The 17,959-nt window shown below is 38.6% G+C and overlaps 1 protein-coding gene across 3 annotated transcripts in view; it reads right to left on the bottom strand.

Annotated features, from left to right (window-relative positions):
• Nucleotides 1–6,229: 6,229 nt before the first annotated feature.
• The window catches only part of cacna1ea (calcium channel, voltage-dependent, R type, alpha 1E subunit a), a 93,101-nt gene continuing 81,371 nt past the window's right edge, over nucleotides 6,230–17,959 (bottom strand). For 2 of the 3 annotated variants that reach the window (XM_077534576.1, XM_077534577.1), the window contains exons 38-47: nucleotides 17,057–17,153; nucleotides 12,704–12,809; nucleotides 11,578–11,685; nucleotides 11,406–11,506; nucleotides 11,056–11,162; nucleotides 10,813–10,975; nucleotides 10,017–10,145; nucleotides 9,665–9,812; nucleotides 9,291–9,463; nucleotides 6,230–8,101 (exon numbers count right to left, since the gene is read on the bottom strand). In XM_077534576.1, the coding sequence (XP_077390702.1) occupies nucleotides 7,598–8,101; nucleotides 9,291–9,463; nucleotides 9,665–9,812; nucleotides 10,017–10,145; nucleotides 10,813–10,975; nucleotides 11,056–11,162; nucleotides 11,406–11,506; nucleotides 11,578–11,685; nucleotides 12,704–12,809; nucleotides 17,057–17,153 (1,636 nt within the window). In that variant the 3' untranslated portion in view covers nucleotides 6,230–7,597. Of the gene's footprint in view, nucleotides 8,102–9,290; nucleotides 9,464–9,664; nucleotides 9,813–10,016; nucleotides 10,146–10,812; nucleotides 10,976–11,055; nucleotides 11,163–11,405; nucleotides 11,507–11,577; nucleotides 11,686–12,703; nucleotides 12,810–15,289; nucleotides 15,387–17,056; nucleotides 17,154–17,959 lie in introns of all 3 variants that reach the window. The other variant, XM_077534575.1, reaches the window with a different exon arrangement.

Here is a 17,959-nt window from a genome sequence, read left to right as displayed (position 1 = left end):
TTCTCCGCTGGGAGAGGGAGTGGACACATTGATAGTTGGGATGTCTGATGTTGGCTCAGGAGACATTTCTCCTGCTTTTACTCTGAAGACCGGAACAGCGGAGACTGGCAGTTCTTCAGTTGGAGGTGACAATTCTCCATCTTCGTCTGTTAAATGGCTGCTGGTAGCCACATTCTCAAAGTTCGTGGTGGCGTCTCCAACTTGTGAAGAGCTCTCTGAGCTTGTTGATTCTACTGAGGGACCCTCAGGCTGAACGTGAGGACTTGAAATAGCTGTTTCGAGATTTTCCAAGAGTGATGTGTCCTTCTCAAGTTCACCAGGAAAATGAGCTTGGCTTAAATCCTGATGGGGTGAATGTGTTGGTATTACACTCAATTGGGGCTGACTTACTAAAGCTTCCGGTTCATTATCACCGCCTTGCTTTTGCTCCCTAATCAGAGGTTTCTGTTTGATGGTTCCGAGATCCACTGGAGTCATCTCGGTGGATTTAGCATTTACGCCTTCAAAGCTTTGAGGTCCAGATGATAGCTGGATGACGTACGATGATGGAGTAGTCACCTCATTGAAGCTGTCACCCTCCTGGAAGAAAAAAAAAATGCAAGAAACGTATGGTTTGTTAAAACTGGAAGAAATGCGACTGTCAGGTTGTCAGATTTGTTTTCACTTTTGAAAAGTATTCTGCTGGTTGTTACACGCCAACCAGGCACTTGCTGCTAGCAGCTACAGTGTGAGTGAGCCATTAGCTGCTAACGCCTGTCGTAACTAACCGTATTATACAATTTCAAATCAATGACAAGTGAGTTCCAGGAAAAAAGAAATAATTTGTTACCTGTACAACTGATGTATTTATTTATTTTTTAAAAGAGCACCATGTTAACATGTTTGCCTGTCATACATGTGCTTGGGGCAACTGAGAAGAAAATGAAGATGTTTGCAGAGCAACACTGCCACCTAGTGGTAGTTTATCGGTATTGCTGGAAATAAAATCAATCAATCAATCAATCAATCAACTTTATTTATATAGCACCTTTCATACATTTAAAATGCAACTCAAAGTGCTGGACATCCATAATGCAATAAAATAAAAGAAAGAAAAAGCCCCCCCATCCCCATGATCGTACCCACAGACACACCCAAAACCCAACAAACACATGAAAACCACAACATGGCGGGGCACAGATGTACCTTGTAAGGAAAGGCACCCAGGAGGAGTTCATCCACAGTGAGATGGATGAAGACCAAGCATCCCTCTCACTGTGGAGGCTCCCCCATGAGAAAACACTGGAGCTAAAAATTTTATAACTACCAAATAAAAACATTTAAACACTAAAAGAAAACGGTTAAACACGATAGAAAAAATAAATAAATAAAAACAAAGCTACAAGACAATATAGATTAAAAGTTAAATAAATAAAAGGGGATAAAAAAGTAAAAATAATAATAAGTAAAATAAAATAAAATAAAATAAAAATAAAAAAAGGTCAATCAAATGCCAAACTAAAAAAGTAAGTCTTAAGCCTCCTCTTAAAAACATAAATATTCTCTGCAGACCTGATGCTCTCTGGCATGCCATTCCATAGGTGAGGACCATAGTGGCTAAAGGCAGCTTCACCATGTGTCTTGGTCCTCACCTTTGGAATAGTTAAAAGGCCGCTGCCAGAAGACCTCAGAGGCCGCGAGGGGTAATAGGGTAAAAGCAAGTCAGATAAATAAGATGGGCCAAGACCGTTAAGACATTTAAAAACTAATAAAAGCACCTTAAAATCAATCCTGAAACGCACGGGGAGCCAATGCAGCGATTTTAAAACTGGTGTAATGTGCTCCCGCCCTCCGGTCCCCGTCAGCACACGTGCAGCTGAGTTCTGAAGGAGCTGTAGGACTGAAATATTCTTTTTGGGAAGACCAGAGAGCAGGGAATTACAATAATCTAAACGACAAGAAATAAAAGCATGCATCAGCACCTCCGTGTTGGCCTGTGAGAGAAACGGGCGGACTCTGGCAATATTCTTAAGATGGTAAAAACCGATCTTGGCTACATTTTTAATATGAGGATTAAAAGTTAGCTCAGAGTCAAAAAGGACGCCCAAATTCTTTACACATTGCGTGGGTGTAAAATCTTGTAGTTTAGGTAAAAGTTTCTCTCTCTGACCTTCAGGACCGATGACTAAAACCTCTGTTTTGTCCTGGTTGAGCTGCCTTTTATGTCACATTTTTCCAGGTACTGCACTCCAAATTGTACCATCTTGGGAGTATTCGACAGAGCATGATATGCTGCCTTGCCGTCAATGCATGATTATACTCTACATGTAAAATGTATAGTATGTAAAAAAAACAAAACAAAAAAAAACTCTAAAGGTTGGTAAGCACTGACTTCCCATGCATCTTTTAATACAACATGCATTCACCACTACACTATACTAAAAAAAAAAAAGCATCATTTCATATCATACTTTTCAGAATTAGCCTTTAAATGTTACAAGTCAGTACAGTAGAAGGACAACTTTGTGAATATACCAAGCCATACAGAAGGTTTTTTCATAAACCGTAAGAAGAAGAAGAAAAAAAAAAAAACTCATGATGGGCTTGCATGCACATATGAGGTGCAGTGACAGTCCAAAACAAATTCATTTTTTTTCTACCCAGAATGTCGAATTTGCCAGAGATAAACTATTTCCAGACAGACTAACAGACAGGAGCTCTGCCATCTCAAACACTTGAAGACACATCTGGGCGAATACGATGAAGTAATGTCTCTCTGCACTAACATGTCATGAATAAACAGCACGACCTACTGTACAAACACACATGCATGCACAGACCATTTTAAACACACACCTTATATGGACGTTATAGTGCCCAATGTGTGCGACAGTTTGTATCTCCAAGAGTTTTCATGGCTCACCTGTGTGCCTGTCAAAGGAGAGCAGGTGTGGTCGTCATGGAGACAGTCTTGTTTGCCTAGTCTCGGACCTCCCAGTGCGTGAATCATCTGCTGAATGGGCCCCTGCACGCATCATAAAACACACAGCAAATGAACTAAAAAGCCGTTCTCTCTAGTTAGCTTCATGTTACATCACTATTTATTGCAGAATAGTTTACAAATGAATCTTTCCGTCACGTTAACTGGCCAAAAATTAGGTACACTTATTGAATAGAAGGATTGTTCATAATATTCTTCTGTATGTGTTAATCGCCAACAGGCAAAATGAAAATGGCAGATCTATTATGTATACTATCAGCATCATCATCATCATCATCATCATCATTTTTTTTATGATTGCCTACAGATCATACAGCCATTTTTACAGCTGCGGTTGTTAAATGACCAAAAGTTGAGTTGGTCTTATTTATTTTTATGTTACAAAAATCTGGCATTTGAACAGGGGTGTGTAGACTTTTTACATTCACTTTGTGCGCATGATCTGTATTTTAGAACGGATTAAATCATACTGAGAAGTGTTTATAATACTTTGTAGCTAAAACAAAAACAAAAACAAAAAAAGTAGACAAAACAATAATAACTACAATAATAAAAATGAGTTAACACATTTTGACATACTTGAACATTGTATATATTGACAACTATTGGCATACATTACAAGATTTTAAAAAAATTTAACAACACATCATTATTATTGCGTTTGTCATATCATTATCATTATGTTGATATTTGTAGACATTACTTTGTAGTTGTGTTGTCTTTAATACCTTTAATACCTCTCTGATATCAGCAAGGTTAATGTGGAAAATAAGCGACTTAACTGTTTAATACAAACATAACAAAGTCAATATTATTACTATGGTTTCATTTGATAAAACAAAAAAACCCCAAAAGGCTGTGAAATATTTCCTCCCATAAAAAAAAAGACAAAAATGAAAAATTACACAGAATACTGCAAATAACAGTTCTCTCTCAGACTCTTGAAAAGTAAACACAAAAAAATGTTGATTTTACTTTATTATCATTTACAAAATACATTCACAACTATAGTCTATGGTAGAAAACTTAGTAGAAAAGCAAGTATTTTTAGTGCTAGTATTTGGAAACAGACATCTATAAGTGCCACAAAAAACTGTCAGCGGAATTATTCAAACTATTTTCATGTTTATTCATTTCATTATTAACATATAGGCACCGCATAAAAAGATGACTAGCAGACAAAAGTCTACATGAGGCTATGAAACAATTTTCAAATAAGGAAAAAAGTTAACAACATAAACATATTCTTTAGATAACTAAAACGAATACAGCTCCAGTATCAAATGCAGTAAATGTTGTAATAGACTGGCAGAAATGGGGACATACTTACAAAGGTCAGCAACAGTAGCATCAACGCTTGCATGGCTTCTAATGGAGGCTCCCTCGTGGCCCCTGTGGACTTATAGCTTGGCTCACGAGGACTCCTGTGGAAGCCGTGGCTATGGCGCACACACAAACACACGCACGCAGATTACAGAACATTGACCTCTGACAAGCGTCAAACGATCCAAATTTGGAACACCACCGAAGTACACACAGCTGAATAATGAACATGCTTATATTCCTTAGATTATTCAAGTAAAATCATATATCCAGGTTAACTCACATGGAAAAATAGCTACCAGATTTGAATACCAGTTAGTTTTTATTGGCCCGAGCTCAACAGTTTTAGTGGCGCAAACAGTCTGACTCTGGTGTGAAGTCACAATCAGTAATGAGATTTTCCACTATAAACATCTCTTTTGGCTCCCCATGTCTCTCCTAGGCAGAAGTAACACAAAATAGCAGAAAGTAGATATTCAACTCAATGTATTTCAATGCCAAGTTTCATTATATTGCCACCAAAAAGCAACTAAGCAAATTAAAAAAAACTAGCGTAGCGGACCTTTATTTATCAGTGTCAGAGAGATGACGACTCTCTTCTTTACCACATCCATTTTTTCTGCTTCGCTTAACATTGACCTTCACGTTGAACCTTCTCGCATTCCTCTTTTGGCTTGACAGGAAGGTCGGAGGGCGAGGACTGTGGCCCAGGTGAGGAATGTCGCATGGGAATCAAGAGAGTGCGCGACTGCCGTCTCGCCGTCGGCTCAATTTGGATCTAATTTACGGTAAAAGATCAATGGCTGGGTCGACCTCCCATAAGCTCTGACACCAGGGGACCTCATATGATGGTGCTAGAAGACATAGTGAAGGATAAATATTGAATAAATATTATATAAACAACAGTTACGATAACCCCCCCCCCCCCCCCCCCCCCCCCACCACTCTGTTATTTTAAGACACTCCTGTCCAATAGCAGTGAGCAAAACGATTTTATTAAAGAATACAAACAACAGCCTGTTACTGGATCACTAAAAGGTCACTCATGGGGCTGGGAGTCAAATTTCTTCACTCATTTTAAGAGAAATTACTGTTGACACTTTACCAGACAACTAAATAAGTAAGTAAGTAAGTAAGTACGGTAATAAGTAAAGTAAGCTAATGGTTGCCATAAACAGATGCTAATTCCCTTCTCTAAATTAGTCATCTGAGATAAAAATAATTACATACATTTAAGTTACCTTAATCACTCACCTCATCAACAAAATAGCGAGTGTCCATTTGAATTTCCCGATGAGGAGCAGTTTCGCACATCAACGCAAGCTTTATCACTAAGCTAATACATTTTCACGACGTTAGCACAGCACTTGGAAACAGTGAAGGTCAAAGTTCACGGAAGAGACTCGAGTAAAGACTGTTGTGGAAAGTAACGTCGGCCTGTTTGTTTGAACACTGCTGTCAGTACTGAAGATATGGTAAAAAGAAGTTTAAAATAAAAAAATAAAAATAAAAAAAATAAAAAACCACTAATCTGGGCAGTTTTCCTCTTCCCGTGCCAAGTCCCCATGCTTGATGAATTATTTTCCATGAAGTAGGTTGACTGTTTTCATGTTTTAAATGTAGTATTTCTTTTAATTTCTTTTATTGTCCTCCCACCCTTCTAAATACTGGTTACATTTAACAACTGTAAACTTTAAAATGCAAATTTTTTGCAATAGAATATGATATCAATTTAAAAAAAAAAATGCTAGAAAATCAGCATGTTTCACTTTTTAGGCATCTGTAAATATATAAATACAATTTTAGGCGTCCGTGAGACACGTTTCTACTGAATTGAAAAGATGATTTTGAGAACATACTGTTCTTGTTCTTTAATCATCATGTAAACACACTTTAGCGAAAGTGAGACGAGCATCGTTACTGAAGTCAAATATGAACAAGTTTTTATTGTGTCCACTTTATACAACATATTCAAGACAAAACCTCTCGTCAAGGAAATTCTGGCTTGAGAGGCAACCGTTTTGGGCGAATGTTCCCAGGCACAGATGAGGCTGTTATGGATACACTGACATTAAGGCTATGTTCACACATTTGGCGGGTATTTTTTCATCAGAATTTTTTAATCTACAAAAGATACCCCAAAATGCAACTAAACACATTCTCAAGCTGTCAACCTGCATAAGCAACAGGTGGCACTATTACCCCAAAATACAAGACCATTTTAGACAATAAGAACTTCAAAAGCAAATTCGATAAGAGACACAAAAAACAAAAAAAAACAAAAAAAACATGACGGCCAGTAAAGGAAAACAAATGGCCAAATATGTAAATGCATTCTTGGGCTGTCAAGAGCACGCCAAAAGCTGCAGCAGGCACATTAACCCGAAAACAGGGGGCCATTTGGGCCAATTAGATGGCTGCAGACAGTCATTTCCAGAAAAGGCACAGTAAAAAAAAACAAAAAAAAACAACAACAACAAAACTGTCCATATTAAATGCAATTCATTCACAAGCTGTCATGAACATGCCAAAGCAACAGATGGCACCATAACTCCAAACTGCAAGTCAATTCTAGCCATTTTTTTTTTCCTTTAAAAAAAAAAAAATAAAAAAATATGAGGAACACATTGAATACAATATTACAAGAAAATAGACACACTTTGTATACAAGGCTTGAAAATAGTTTTGGCACAAAAGTCCACAGATTGTGTGGACACGAGGCCAAAACAAACACACAAATATATAAAAAAAAAATAAGTAAATAAAATACCCGCTGTTGGTGTGGACATGGCCCAAGGTTAAGTGGTCAGCTGTTTGCTCTGCTGGCTAAAAATGTACCCTAACGTGTGCAGCACAAATGTATCATTTCTTTTCAATTCAAGACAATACGTTTAGAGACTCCAGCCAGCCTGTAGATTCTCCTTCTGGCAAAGTCCCGCGTTCACATTTGAGATACAAATTCAAGTTATATTGACCACTACAGAACATGATAATAAATACATAGCTTTTAAACAGTGTCCCATGTGTTAGGGAATGTAAAAATAAAACAAAACCAACAAACCAGAAGTTTTTGCCAGCATGAATACATAAAAGTTATACTGTCTTCAGGCTTTCTCCCAGCGTTTTATTAGCCAGGCACAGCATGAACACACAGCAAGTAGAGACGGACAGCAAACAATGCTGATAAATGGCAGTGGTGTTTAGTTCCGCCTGTAATGCTACATTTAGTGACAAGAGAAGTTGTCATCAGTTCGTCCTGTACATCGACTTCCTGTTTTTATTTATTTATTTATTTTAGCAGCGGTCGTCATCATCCGTGTCACTCGGCGGCTCGCCGTCCGGGCTAGCCTGTGCCAAGTTCTTCCGGAAATGTCCGTTCGGGACCTGCCAGGAGTGTCTGAGCTGAGGGGCTGAGCTAATGGCGTTGGCGCGTCCCAAACTGGTTGCCATGGCGCTCTCAAAAGTGAGGTGCTCTTGCCTCTCGCCCGCCTGGCCTCCCCCGAGGTCCTTGTGAAAAGGGAGGTAAGGCTCTGAGATGTAACGGTGGGGAGACGGATGGCTCGGGCCGGACGCCTGACACGAGGAGGACGGGGTCTGCTTGGAGGGGGCCGGGTTGTCTGAATGCGCACGGCGTCCTGTGGAGGAGGCTGCCGGTGTGGTGGCGGGGTGGTCTCGGCACACCAGTGGGGTGTAAGAGATGTGAGGGCGAGGGCGAGAGGGCGTCTGCGGGAGCTGGCGCCGATTACGAGGGGTGCTGGACTCGGTGGCTGAATGGGCGGGACTGCCCGTTGTGTTGACCTGTACACAGAACCTTCATTTAAAACCCAAGTGGCTGATTTGAAAGCCCAATTTGAAACCAAAACCATTCATTTGAATTTATTTAATGTAATCCTTTATTTGTAAGCAGCCACGGTTTGCAAACCAAATTTGAAACCATTTTTGAATTTGAAATTCTCCTTTGAAACCCTAACCATAGGTTGAAACCTTAATTTAAAATTCTAACATTTAATTTGAAAGCCAGTCTACAAACCCATACTTACAGCCCTAATTTGAAACCCTAAAATGAATACTTATTTTGAAACCCTGTCTTTAAATTGTAATTTAAAACCAGAGCTCTGACTTCAGACCCTAACGTTGGCTTTAAACACTAGTTCAAGACCCCAATCCTGGCTTGAAACCCTAACCTCAAACTTTAACGCTGGATTGAAATCAACATGCAGCCTATCCCCAATCCTAATTCGAAACCCTATCTCTGGCTTCAAACCCTAATTTGACACCCTAAGCTTGGCTTGAAACTGTAACTTTCAAGCCTAACCCTATCCCAGGTGACTTTGGGCAAGAAAAGGCCAACTGCAGGGCACATAACATGCATGTTTTTGGAGCACCCAGACAAAAATAAATAAATAAATAAAATCAACATATTTGAAACCCCAACATGGTTTCAAGCACCAGTTTTTCCAACAAGGTACCTTGAACTAGGTTTGAAACCCTAACCCTGGCTTGAAACCCTTATTTGACTCCCTAACTTGTCTTGAAATTCTGCTTTGAACAGCTAAACATGGCATGAAACAGTAATTTAAACCCAAATCCTTCCTTGAAACATTGAACCTTGCTTCAAAACCCAACCTTGGCCTTGAAACACTAACTTCAAAGCCTAACCCTGTCTTGAAACCCTGATTTGAAACCAAATCCTTGGCTTGGAACCCAAACCTAGCTCGAAACCCTTATTTTAATCCTGAACTCTTTTATGAGACCCTGCTTTGAAACCGTTACCATGTCTTGAAACCACAATTTAAAATCCAAACAGGAACTTGAAAACCTACACCTTATCATCTTAACTTATCTTAGCTCAGACTTCAAGTAACTTCAGCCTAACCCTGGTTTGAAACTCCAACTTGGCTTCAAACCCTACTTGGAAACATTAACTCAAGACTTGAAATCTTAACCCTAGTTTGAACCCCCTAAGGGAGTCCTACTGCGTTGTTACCTGTCTCTGCAAGGAGTGCGGGCGTCCTTCATTTGGCGAGAGGGAACGTGTCCTCTCACATGACGGGTCTCGACTTCTCTCCTCGGAGTTGCAGCGGGACACATCTGGAGACAGCAGGTGGCGTCGTTCCTTAGACCGACCCCTCTCATGGCTACTTTGATTGATTCTCGGGCCTGTGAGTGGAGTAAAATTGTGACGTTCACGCATAAAAAAAAAAGAGTTATTCACATTTATTAACCTATCTGATAAAAATGTGTCCTATCCCACGTGACTTTGGGCAAGAAATGGCCAACTGAAGGGCACATAACATGCATGTTTTTGGAGCACCCAGACAAAAAGAAATCAACAAAATTGACACAGAAACAAAACGTGACCTCTATAGTTCTTCTGCCGAAGTCTGAACGTGTTGTCGGGGCTGACTCGCTCCAGTGAATGTTGTTCTTGCCACAGGCGATTGACACATTGGTCTCCGATAGTGGAAAAGGAGCGCTTCATCAGTTTTCTGTCTGCTAACATTCCAGGCTGCAATGGCACAAAGGCAGTTGGGAGGTTGGATTCTCAGAAAAAAAACAAAAAAAAAAAACAAAAAAAAAAAACATGATCATGGGTGTTTCCAAGCTGCACACAGTATACCGGGCACAATCTTGACCATTACAGTAAACCTGCAAACTGATTTCAAAATTTCTGCTCGATCCTGTGAACCACCCCAAACAAATGTTTTTCTACCTGTGGCTCCACAGCCAGTCTGGGCATCGATGACGCTCTGATGGATGACGTGCGCTGAGGTGACCTGACGACTGTTGGCTCCTGCCTTGACTGTTGTGTCACTTGGTTATATTCTACGACATCGGGCACCTACACAAATGGTAGCAATGCAATTATGAGTCCTGCGAATGCACATTATGTGTTAGGTGCAGCCCAAGGATGGTCTGATATATCATCTGAGTAAGGGTGTCACGATTTCGATTTTTTATCGAAATCGATCGAAATTACGTCACGATTTCGAGCATCGAAATAGAAGAGAGGACACACTGACTTTTTGTTTTTGTTTTTTTATTTTTTATTTTACACTTCAGTAAGAACAAGACGGTTAACTTTATATTGTAAATAAATTCTTTGAATTTGATCATTCCTGCCTAATGTCAATTATCATATATTACATAAATTTACACAAAAATAATATGGAAATTGCATCACCTATATGTAGCCGATCTTTTGAAATAAGATTTACTGTACAATGAATAGAACCAATGATCATAGACTAGCCTTAGCCTACAGAAGCATATGCCTCTGTGTTATAAAGTGGGGGAGCGGAAAAAAAAAAAAAAAAAATCGAAAAAAAAATCGAATCGTGACCCCAAAATCGAAATTTAAATCGAATCGTGGAGTTGGCGAATCGTGACACCCCTACATCTGAGATATGTCTCAAATATAAATTGTCGTTCTAGCTTTCAGATGGAAAGAGGAAATAATTCCGGTTGTGCAGCTAAAAATATTGATTTATTTTAGAAAGCGTTGTTACCAGTGTGTCTAAATGATGATGGTGGTGGTGGTGAGGGAAGTGATAAGGGTGGTAGGGTGGGTAGTAATCATCGTTCTCTTCTTCCTCCCCGGAGCGAGGCCGCGGCTGCAGGAACATGTCTTGGGGGGAGATAGGACTGAGTGCCACAAAGCCCCCTTTGGTGCTGGAGGGACACATATAGAATACGTATGTACTACATATGATCACTAGAATGTGCAATTAGATTGAATGGTGCATATTTACAGAGCGGATCCTGCACTGTGGCTGAGGAAGGACAGAGATTTGGCATTGCATATGATCTCCTGAGGCAAGGAGGAAGCATCCATACGCTGGAACATGGGTGCGTGTTTCTGTGGAAATTGAAAGATTACATCAGTCTGTAAGTAAAACAATCAACAAATTAATAGTACTAGCAAAACTGCTAGCAAAACGAAAATGAGTCATAATGACTTTCCTCCGTTTGTTTACGACTAAACAAAATATTAGTTATTGCAATTGTCCAACTTGTCCAAATGATTACTGCCAAATTAAATATTCTGCCCCTTTGCTTCAACTTGGCTCAAACCAGTAAACAAAACTAAAACCAAATGTACTTGTTCCTCCAGCTGCTGTCGGAGCTTCTTGGCCTTGCTCTGCTTGTAGTAGTCCATGATCATCATGGCGGCATAGATCTTTCCTATCGTCATGTCACTGGCTGAGAAAATGGAAACAAATACTGTTACCACACTGATTCCAATAACAAACCCAATTTCATTCAAATGTCACCTTTGTTAATAGGAACCAGAAGGTCCAGCATTTTCTGAGGGAGGTGTGGCCAAATGACACTGATTTCCTTCTGAAGGTCCAAATCCATCTGATTTCGATCCTCTCCGCCTGTACATACACAAGCAGTGATGACGCTGCAATAGGAGTGGTGCTCCACCTGATGGCACCGTTTTTCTTTGTTTTAATAAATGCTTTATATTTAATACAGAGCAGCAATTCATTTTTAAGCTATATAGTAGGGATGTAACAATATACAAACGATTACGATATCACGATATGAGGGTCCCGATACGATAATTTTCATGATATTGTGGGGAGGTTGGTGATACCAAAAAAAGGTGACAATATTGTAAAAAAAAAAAAAAAAAAAAAAAAGGAGCTCATACTGAAAAAAAAAAAAACACATACACACAATATTGTGCTTTTGTACATTTGAGCAATGAAAAGTCTTATAAAAATATTATAAATAATATATATAAAAATGTACAACTATAATAGATATATTGAGGCACTTCCTTCCTAATGCAAGCACACAATGAGTTTTATATATTAACTCTGTTCACAAGCACATTACGTTCCCTTTCATCTGACCATTTGCATGGATTTTAAACATAGAAGGCCAAAACATGGCTTGTGAAAATTAAACCGCACTAAAAAACTAGTAACCAGAGGGTGCTAGAACTGCACAAATGGAAATGAACTCGACTTTTTTGTAATAGATGAGCTTCTTTTAATATCATGACATGATGACGATGCTAAATTGTGGCAGTTTTAATATCGCAATATCACAATATTGCCGTTATCGTTACATCCCAAATATAGAGTGGGGCAAAAAAGTACTTGGCCAGTTCCCCAGCTCATGGACATCATTAGGTGTTTAACCCTGGCATCCTCTGACAATATTACGTATTGTTGGCACATTTTTAACACTGCATTTTAATATGAGGTGTAGAAAGTGGATGGATGGATGAATGGAGGAAACAGGAAATAAGAAAAGAGTAAAGAATTCCTGTCCATGTTGATGAAAATGTATTTATATACAATCAGGACTCTTCAAAGACAAAGTAACCAAACTATCATCAAATCTCAACTGATAAATTGTGATCGTTTTGACTTTTCTCCTGACCTCCGGCTAGCTTGACTTCCAGGGCTGTGCGGATGAGGGCCATGAGGGTGGAGGTGAAGTGGACGGACATGTCCTCGTCCACTGGCATGTTCATCAGGACGAGTCGCTGGGGGTTGTTGACACATACAACATCATTGTCAGCAAAGCTAAGTCACAAAATGACGATGAAATATATTTATTTGAAAAAGCCCTTGACCCTGAACAGGATGAGAGTTGGAAAGTGAATGAATGAATTAAAATAATAATAATAAGAGAATAACTGTGGTGGCAAACGACCAAGTAAAATCTTATAGTCATTTCATACGGTGTTAAATTTACAAAGTGAAACTTTGGAACGAGGATTTTTTTTTTCCATTGTTATCAAGTGAAATGTAAGGCAAGTGCATGTATATGTACTGTATTTGCACAATATATACAGGCACCACAGTAATTCCATAGTTTTGAAAAGCAGTAAATACGAGTATGTTCGCCAGCCACAATAGTTACACTTTCAAATTAAATCCAATTTATATGAACTCTGCCTTTACAAAGACAGTATGACTAAGTTCTGAATGACACTGCCAGATGTATTAATTAAACATAATGTGAACTGTATCACACTCAGATATGTTTTCTACTATTAGAATTAGTGAGGCGGGAAGGGCAAAATTAGAAACAGCTTGAGTGGGATGCAGTGCACTGCAACAGTAATAACCAACATTGTTAAATCAATACCTCTCAATCAATCAAGCAAAACTGAATATCATTATGTAATTTCAGAAATGACTCTTTATAGTTTACATTGGCTAGGGTTTGATTATGCAGGTGCAACTAATGTGGCAACAACATGTACACATGCACACTGATGCAATGCTAGGCTGTGGCAGAAGGCACATGCGCATATGGAAGAAAAAGAAGTGTGATGAAGACAAGATCTAGCATGTGGATGTTTAGCAACTTGCTTAGAAAAGAACCCTCTTCTTAAAACAGCCACTGACAGACAAATGACTGACAAATAATGTGGAACACACATCCCGATAATCACATTTCTTACCAGCAAAGGATCGAGTATTGAGGAGTCTCAATGAAGGAGCGATAATCTCAAATTACCGGTACCTTTAATAATATTATAGATTAATGGATATTAATTTGTGTGAACACAATGGTTATCTTAATGATTTCTTATTAAAGTTAGGAATATCAATCTGCATCACATTATTTCTATAAATCTTTTGTTTATAAATTATCAATTCTACAGCATTCATAGAAAATCACCATGTCCCATCAATGGCAAGCTATTTATTAGGAAAGGCTACTCATGTGGTCCTTGGGGGCCGGTCGTGACACGTGCTTTAAAGGGATACTTTACTTATTTAGCCATTTTTGGCAGTCAAACATTAATATTTTTCCTATAATAAATTTGATATTTTCATTATTTCTCCATGTACAATTCTCACCTTTAAAAAAAGATTTTGCAACTTGCTGTTGACTGAAAATGACATCACAAGGGCTCAGGTAACCAATCACAGCTCTGCTTGTGAATGTCACATGACCAAACCTAGAAAACAGGTGATCTGTGATTGGTTACCTGAGCCCTTGTGATGTCATTTTCAGTCGAGTTGCAAAATGTGTTTTTAAAGGCACTATTTGTACATCAGAAATAATTAAAGTATCAATTATAGACAAAATATTAACTTATAATAAGTTAAATATTAACATACTAATAACTGAAGTATCCCTTTAATGTTTTCCCTGCGGGAATCTTTCAGATAAAAATGGACATGTACCATCTTATTTTGTGTTTTTGTGTTTTCATAATTACTTCAGTTTCAATGCACATAATTTGTTGAGTATGTTATAAAACTGAAATGATGGTGGAAGCGATTTAAAAAAAAAATCTTTTAAATTGAACAAACAATAATACAAAACAGTTTAACAGCCAGAGGAGAATCGTGGAAGTGACTTGAAGTTGCCCCTGTTGCCAAATGTTACACTTGTATTTTTAATTTAAAATTTTGTGTGCTATCTTTCAACATTTTTACTTTTTCTCATAATCTTTTGAGTGTTTAATTTTTATTAACATCAGCCAAAAACATGCAATGGGCTGCAAATGGCCACCAGACCAGACTCTGGGATGAGCTAACATTTAGCTTAGCATCTACTGCTACCTATTCTTCTTCACTGTATTTTCCATTAAGTCTGGATGGCACCACTGTGCCTCTCACTGGTCAGTCTTGGTACTATGACAGACAGCTGATTTTAGGAAGAAGACTTGCGATTGTCAGTGGAGATATTGTGTGGCGTGTGCTGGGTTTGTAGAACACAAATAAAAGAACACATTTTGTATTCCTCAACATATGTAGGGTCTTGCAATTAAAAAAAAAAAATACTTAAAAATAAAAACCGGAATGTGTGTACCTCTCAGTATTTGCCAAAAAGCAATGAAAACCAGGCATTTCATCCGCCAATGAACAAAAGTTACTGCTTCAAATGAACAATACAGCATCAGACAGTCAACAGAAAATGCTTTCTAAGCAAATGAAACAGAAAACTTGATCTTGAGCAGCTCTTCCCTTCAGATACATGAACAGCCTCTTTAGCGTCTACCTTATAAGCCACCTTGGATGGGCATTTCTTGCCTAGGCCAAGGGGTGGCGACATGTTGGTCAACATCTCATACATGTCAGTGTAATGGATGCGGCCACTGCGGACACCGGGTAGTCGTGACGACGGGAGGATGTAATGGAGGGAGGAAAATGAAAAAAAAAAAGGTCACAAAAATGAGAGTGACAGAATGGTGGAGAAACAAGAGAGAAGATTATTCCAGTGCATCACATAACAGGAAAGAGAAAAATAGGTTGCACTCTTTCTATGCTGATATGAGGGCATAGAAATTTCTGAGGGAAGGGTAAAAATCTTTGACAGAATGTGCAAAGGGATGACAGCCTGGATCTGGTGCAAATGACATACTTACAAGGTGCATGCGAGTATGTGAGATCTTTAAACCAGATCCAGAAGGCAGAAAAAGACAGGCCTCCCGCAATTGGCTTCACATTTCAGTTAAGTTTCCAGTATTAGAAATCACATGTGAATGCTGAGAGATGCTCTTGAAAAAATTCACACGGAGAGCCTAGACATGAGCTGATCACCAGTTTGACGGTTTTAACAAGTCAAATTTTAAATTATCGCTAAAACTGTCCATCACTAGTAATGCGCTATTCTTTTTTCTTTTTTTTTTGAGACAATTTGTATGCAGCTACAATATGATTGGCTGCTTGCAGACATCACTTAACAAGTCAGAGGCCAGACACTTTTTTCCCCTCTCCTTCTCAGCTGAGCAGAGAGGGGAGGTGTGAGCAGTTACAGGGAGAGCGAGGGAGAGGAAGGATGGAGGGAGACGACAAGGTGAAACTGCACTAACTCCAGTATACTATGTGGATAAATGTTCATTGTCCTAAAAAAAAAAAAAAAACGAAAAAAAAAGAAAAAAAAAACGCACGCAGTACCAGCGAGTACTAGTTAGCCCCCAAGAACAACATGAGTAGCTTGCTGGTCTGTTTTAAAAATAGCTAAAAAATGATGGGACACTGTGAATTACTAAGACGAATTAAACAGAAAAATGATGTTAATATTTATTTATTCATTTATATTACAAATTTGACAAAATATCAACAGAAAATACTGTAACCAAGTTGTACTGACAGTGGGCCAGATGTCAATTTTGCTTCCGCCTAGCAGAGGTAAAATTTAAATCCATTTAATAAAGATGCTGCTATTAGGTGAAAGGAAAACCAATAATCAGAAACATACAGGTGCCTCTAAATAAATTAGAATATCAAATATACAATATACTGGTCCATCAATATTATTGATTTTAGTAGTTCAATTTAAAAAATGTAATCTCATTTTTTTTTTAAATCAAACTTTGTCAAACTTATTTTTAGCAAACAGCAAAAATATTTAGAAAGGCTAATTCCTGCTTAATTGCTATATTAAAAAAAATATTTGGATGGTTTTCATTAGCTGTAAGCATTAAAATTATATTTAAAAAAAATCATGAAATAATTCACTCTGAATTGAAATCCAATATTCAAATTTATGGATCTGCAACTGCATGCATTGCATGAGTCTAACTGCTCATCTCTCCGCATTCACAGTGCGACGTCCACATTTGCTTGTGTGGGCCTATGGGGAGTCCCGTCCCTTAGTACCCTGACATTGGACTGTCATCATTCTTTGACCATTACATCGAAAGAACACACTCCTAAACGAGTCAAGCAAGGTGGTGGCAGAGGGAAAAGAAAGAAGTCAGCGAGGGTCCCACGCGACGGAGGCTGTGTGGGTTTTTGTTTGTTTGTTTTGGGGAGAGCAAACCTTGCATGCCACCCTGTGGGGGCAGTTCTTCCCAAATCCCAGGGGAGGTGAAAGAGAGTGTACAACTTTGTGCATGTCCTTATAGTGGATCCTACCACTGGAAAGAACATAGGAGTCTTTAGTTTTGCATCAGTACAGTCTCACAGGCCATTGGAAGCGTGACATAAGCCTAAAAATGGAGGTTGGTTCAAAATACATGTTAAATTTTCACTGGACACTTCATTAGGTACACAGCAGTCAAACATAATACTGTAGACTACAATGCAAATGCATTTGTTTCCCCCATAGGCATTTGTTTCCCCCATCTATAACACAAGATTAACTAATTTCTTTTCTTCTTCGCTCCCCTCATTTAATTTCAGTTGCTATCGTCTGTAATTGTTCACAAATAACTGGTTGGAGAAATTTCAATATCGAAAGGTATATCAGATGATGAAAGAGAAAAACACACTATAGCTTAGTCATGCGCAACACCATTTTACGTGTCCAAAATTGTATTCAACAAATTTGCATATTATGTAAATATTATCTTTAAAAGTGCAGAATTTGTCATATGTCATAACGGTGAACCGATTCGTGAGGGTTAGCAATCGAGCCCTGCCGTGTGAGTCTGTGAGTAATTGACACTCACCCAAAAGGTTTTGTAAATGCCTATAGTTACCACAAGATGGCGGCAAAGCACTTTTTCTGTTAGACAAGGCTATGGCCTGACAAAATTAAGGTCCTCCCCTGAAGTCAACATCGTTGCTTGGAACCAAGATACCACTAGATGGTGCCAAAGCAATTTGTAAATTAAACATGGGTTTGGTCCAAAAGCAGAACAGCAAATGAATAATGGAGGTTTTCTCCAAAATGTTGAAAATAGGCGAATTTATGAATGCAAAACCACAAATATGAGGGTGT

This window comes from Festucalex cinctus, chromosome 10 (assembly GCF_051991245.1).
Source record: "Festucalex cinctus isolate MCC-2025b chromosome 10, RoL_Fcin_1.0, whole genome shotgun sequence".
NCBI classification, from domain to species: Eukaryota; Metazoa; Chordata; class Actinopteri; order Syngnathiformes; family Syngnathidae; genus Festucalex; species Festucalex cinctus.
Note: the sequence above shows the minus strand (reverse complement) of the source record. Positions and strands in the feature narration are given on the sequence as shown.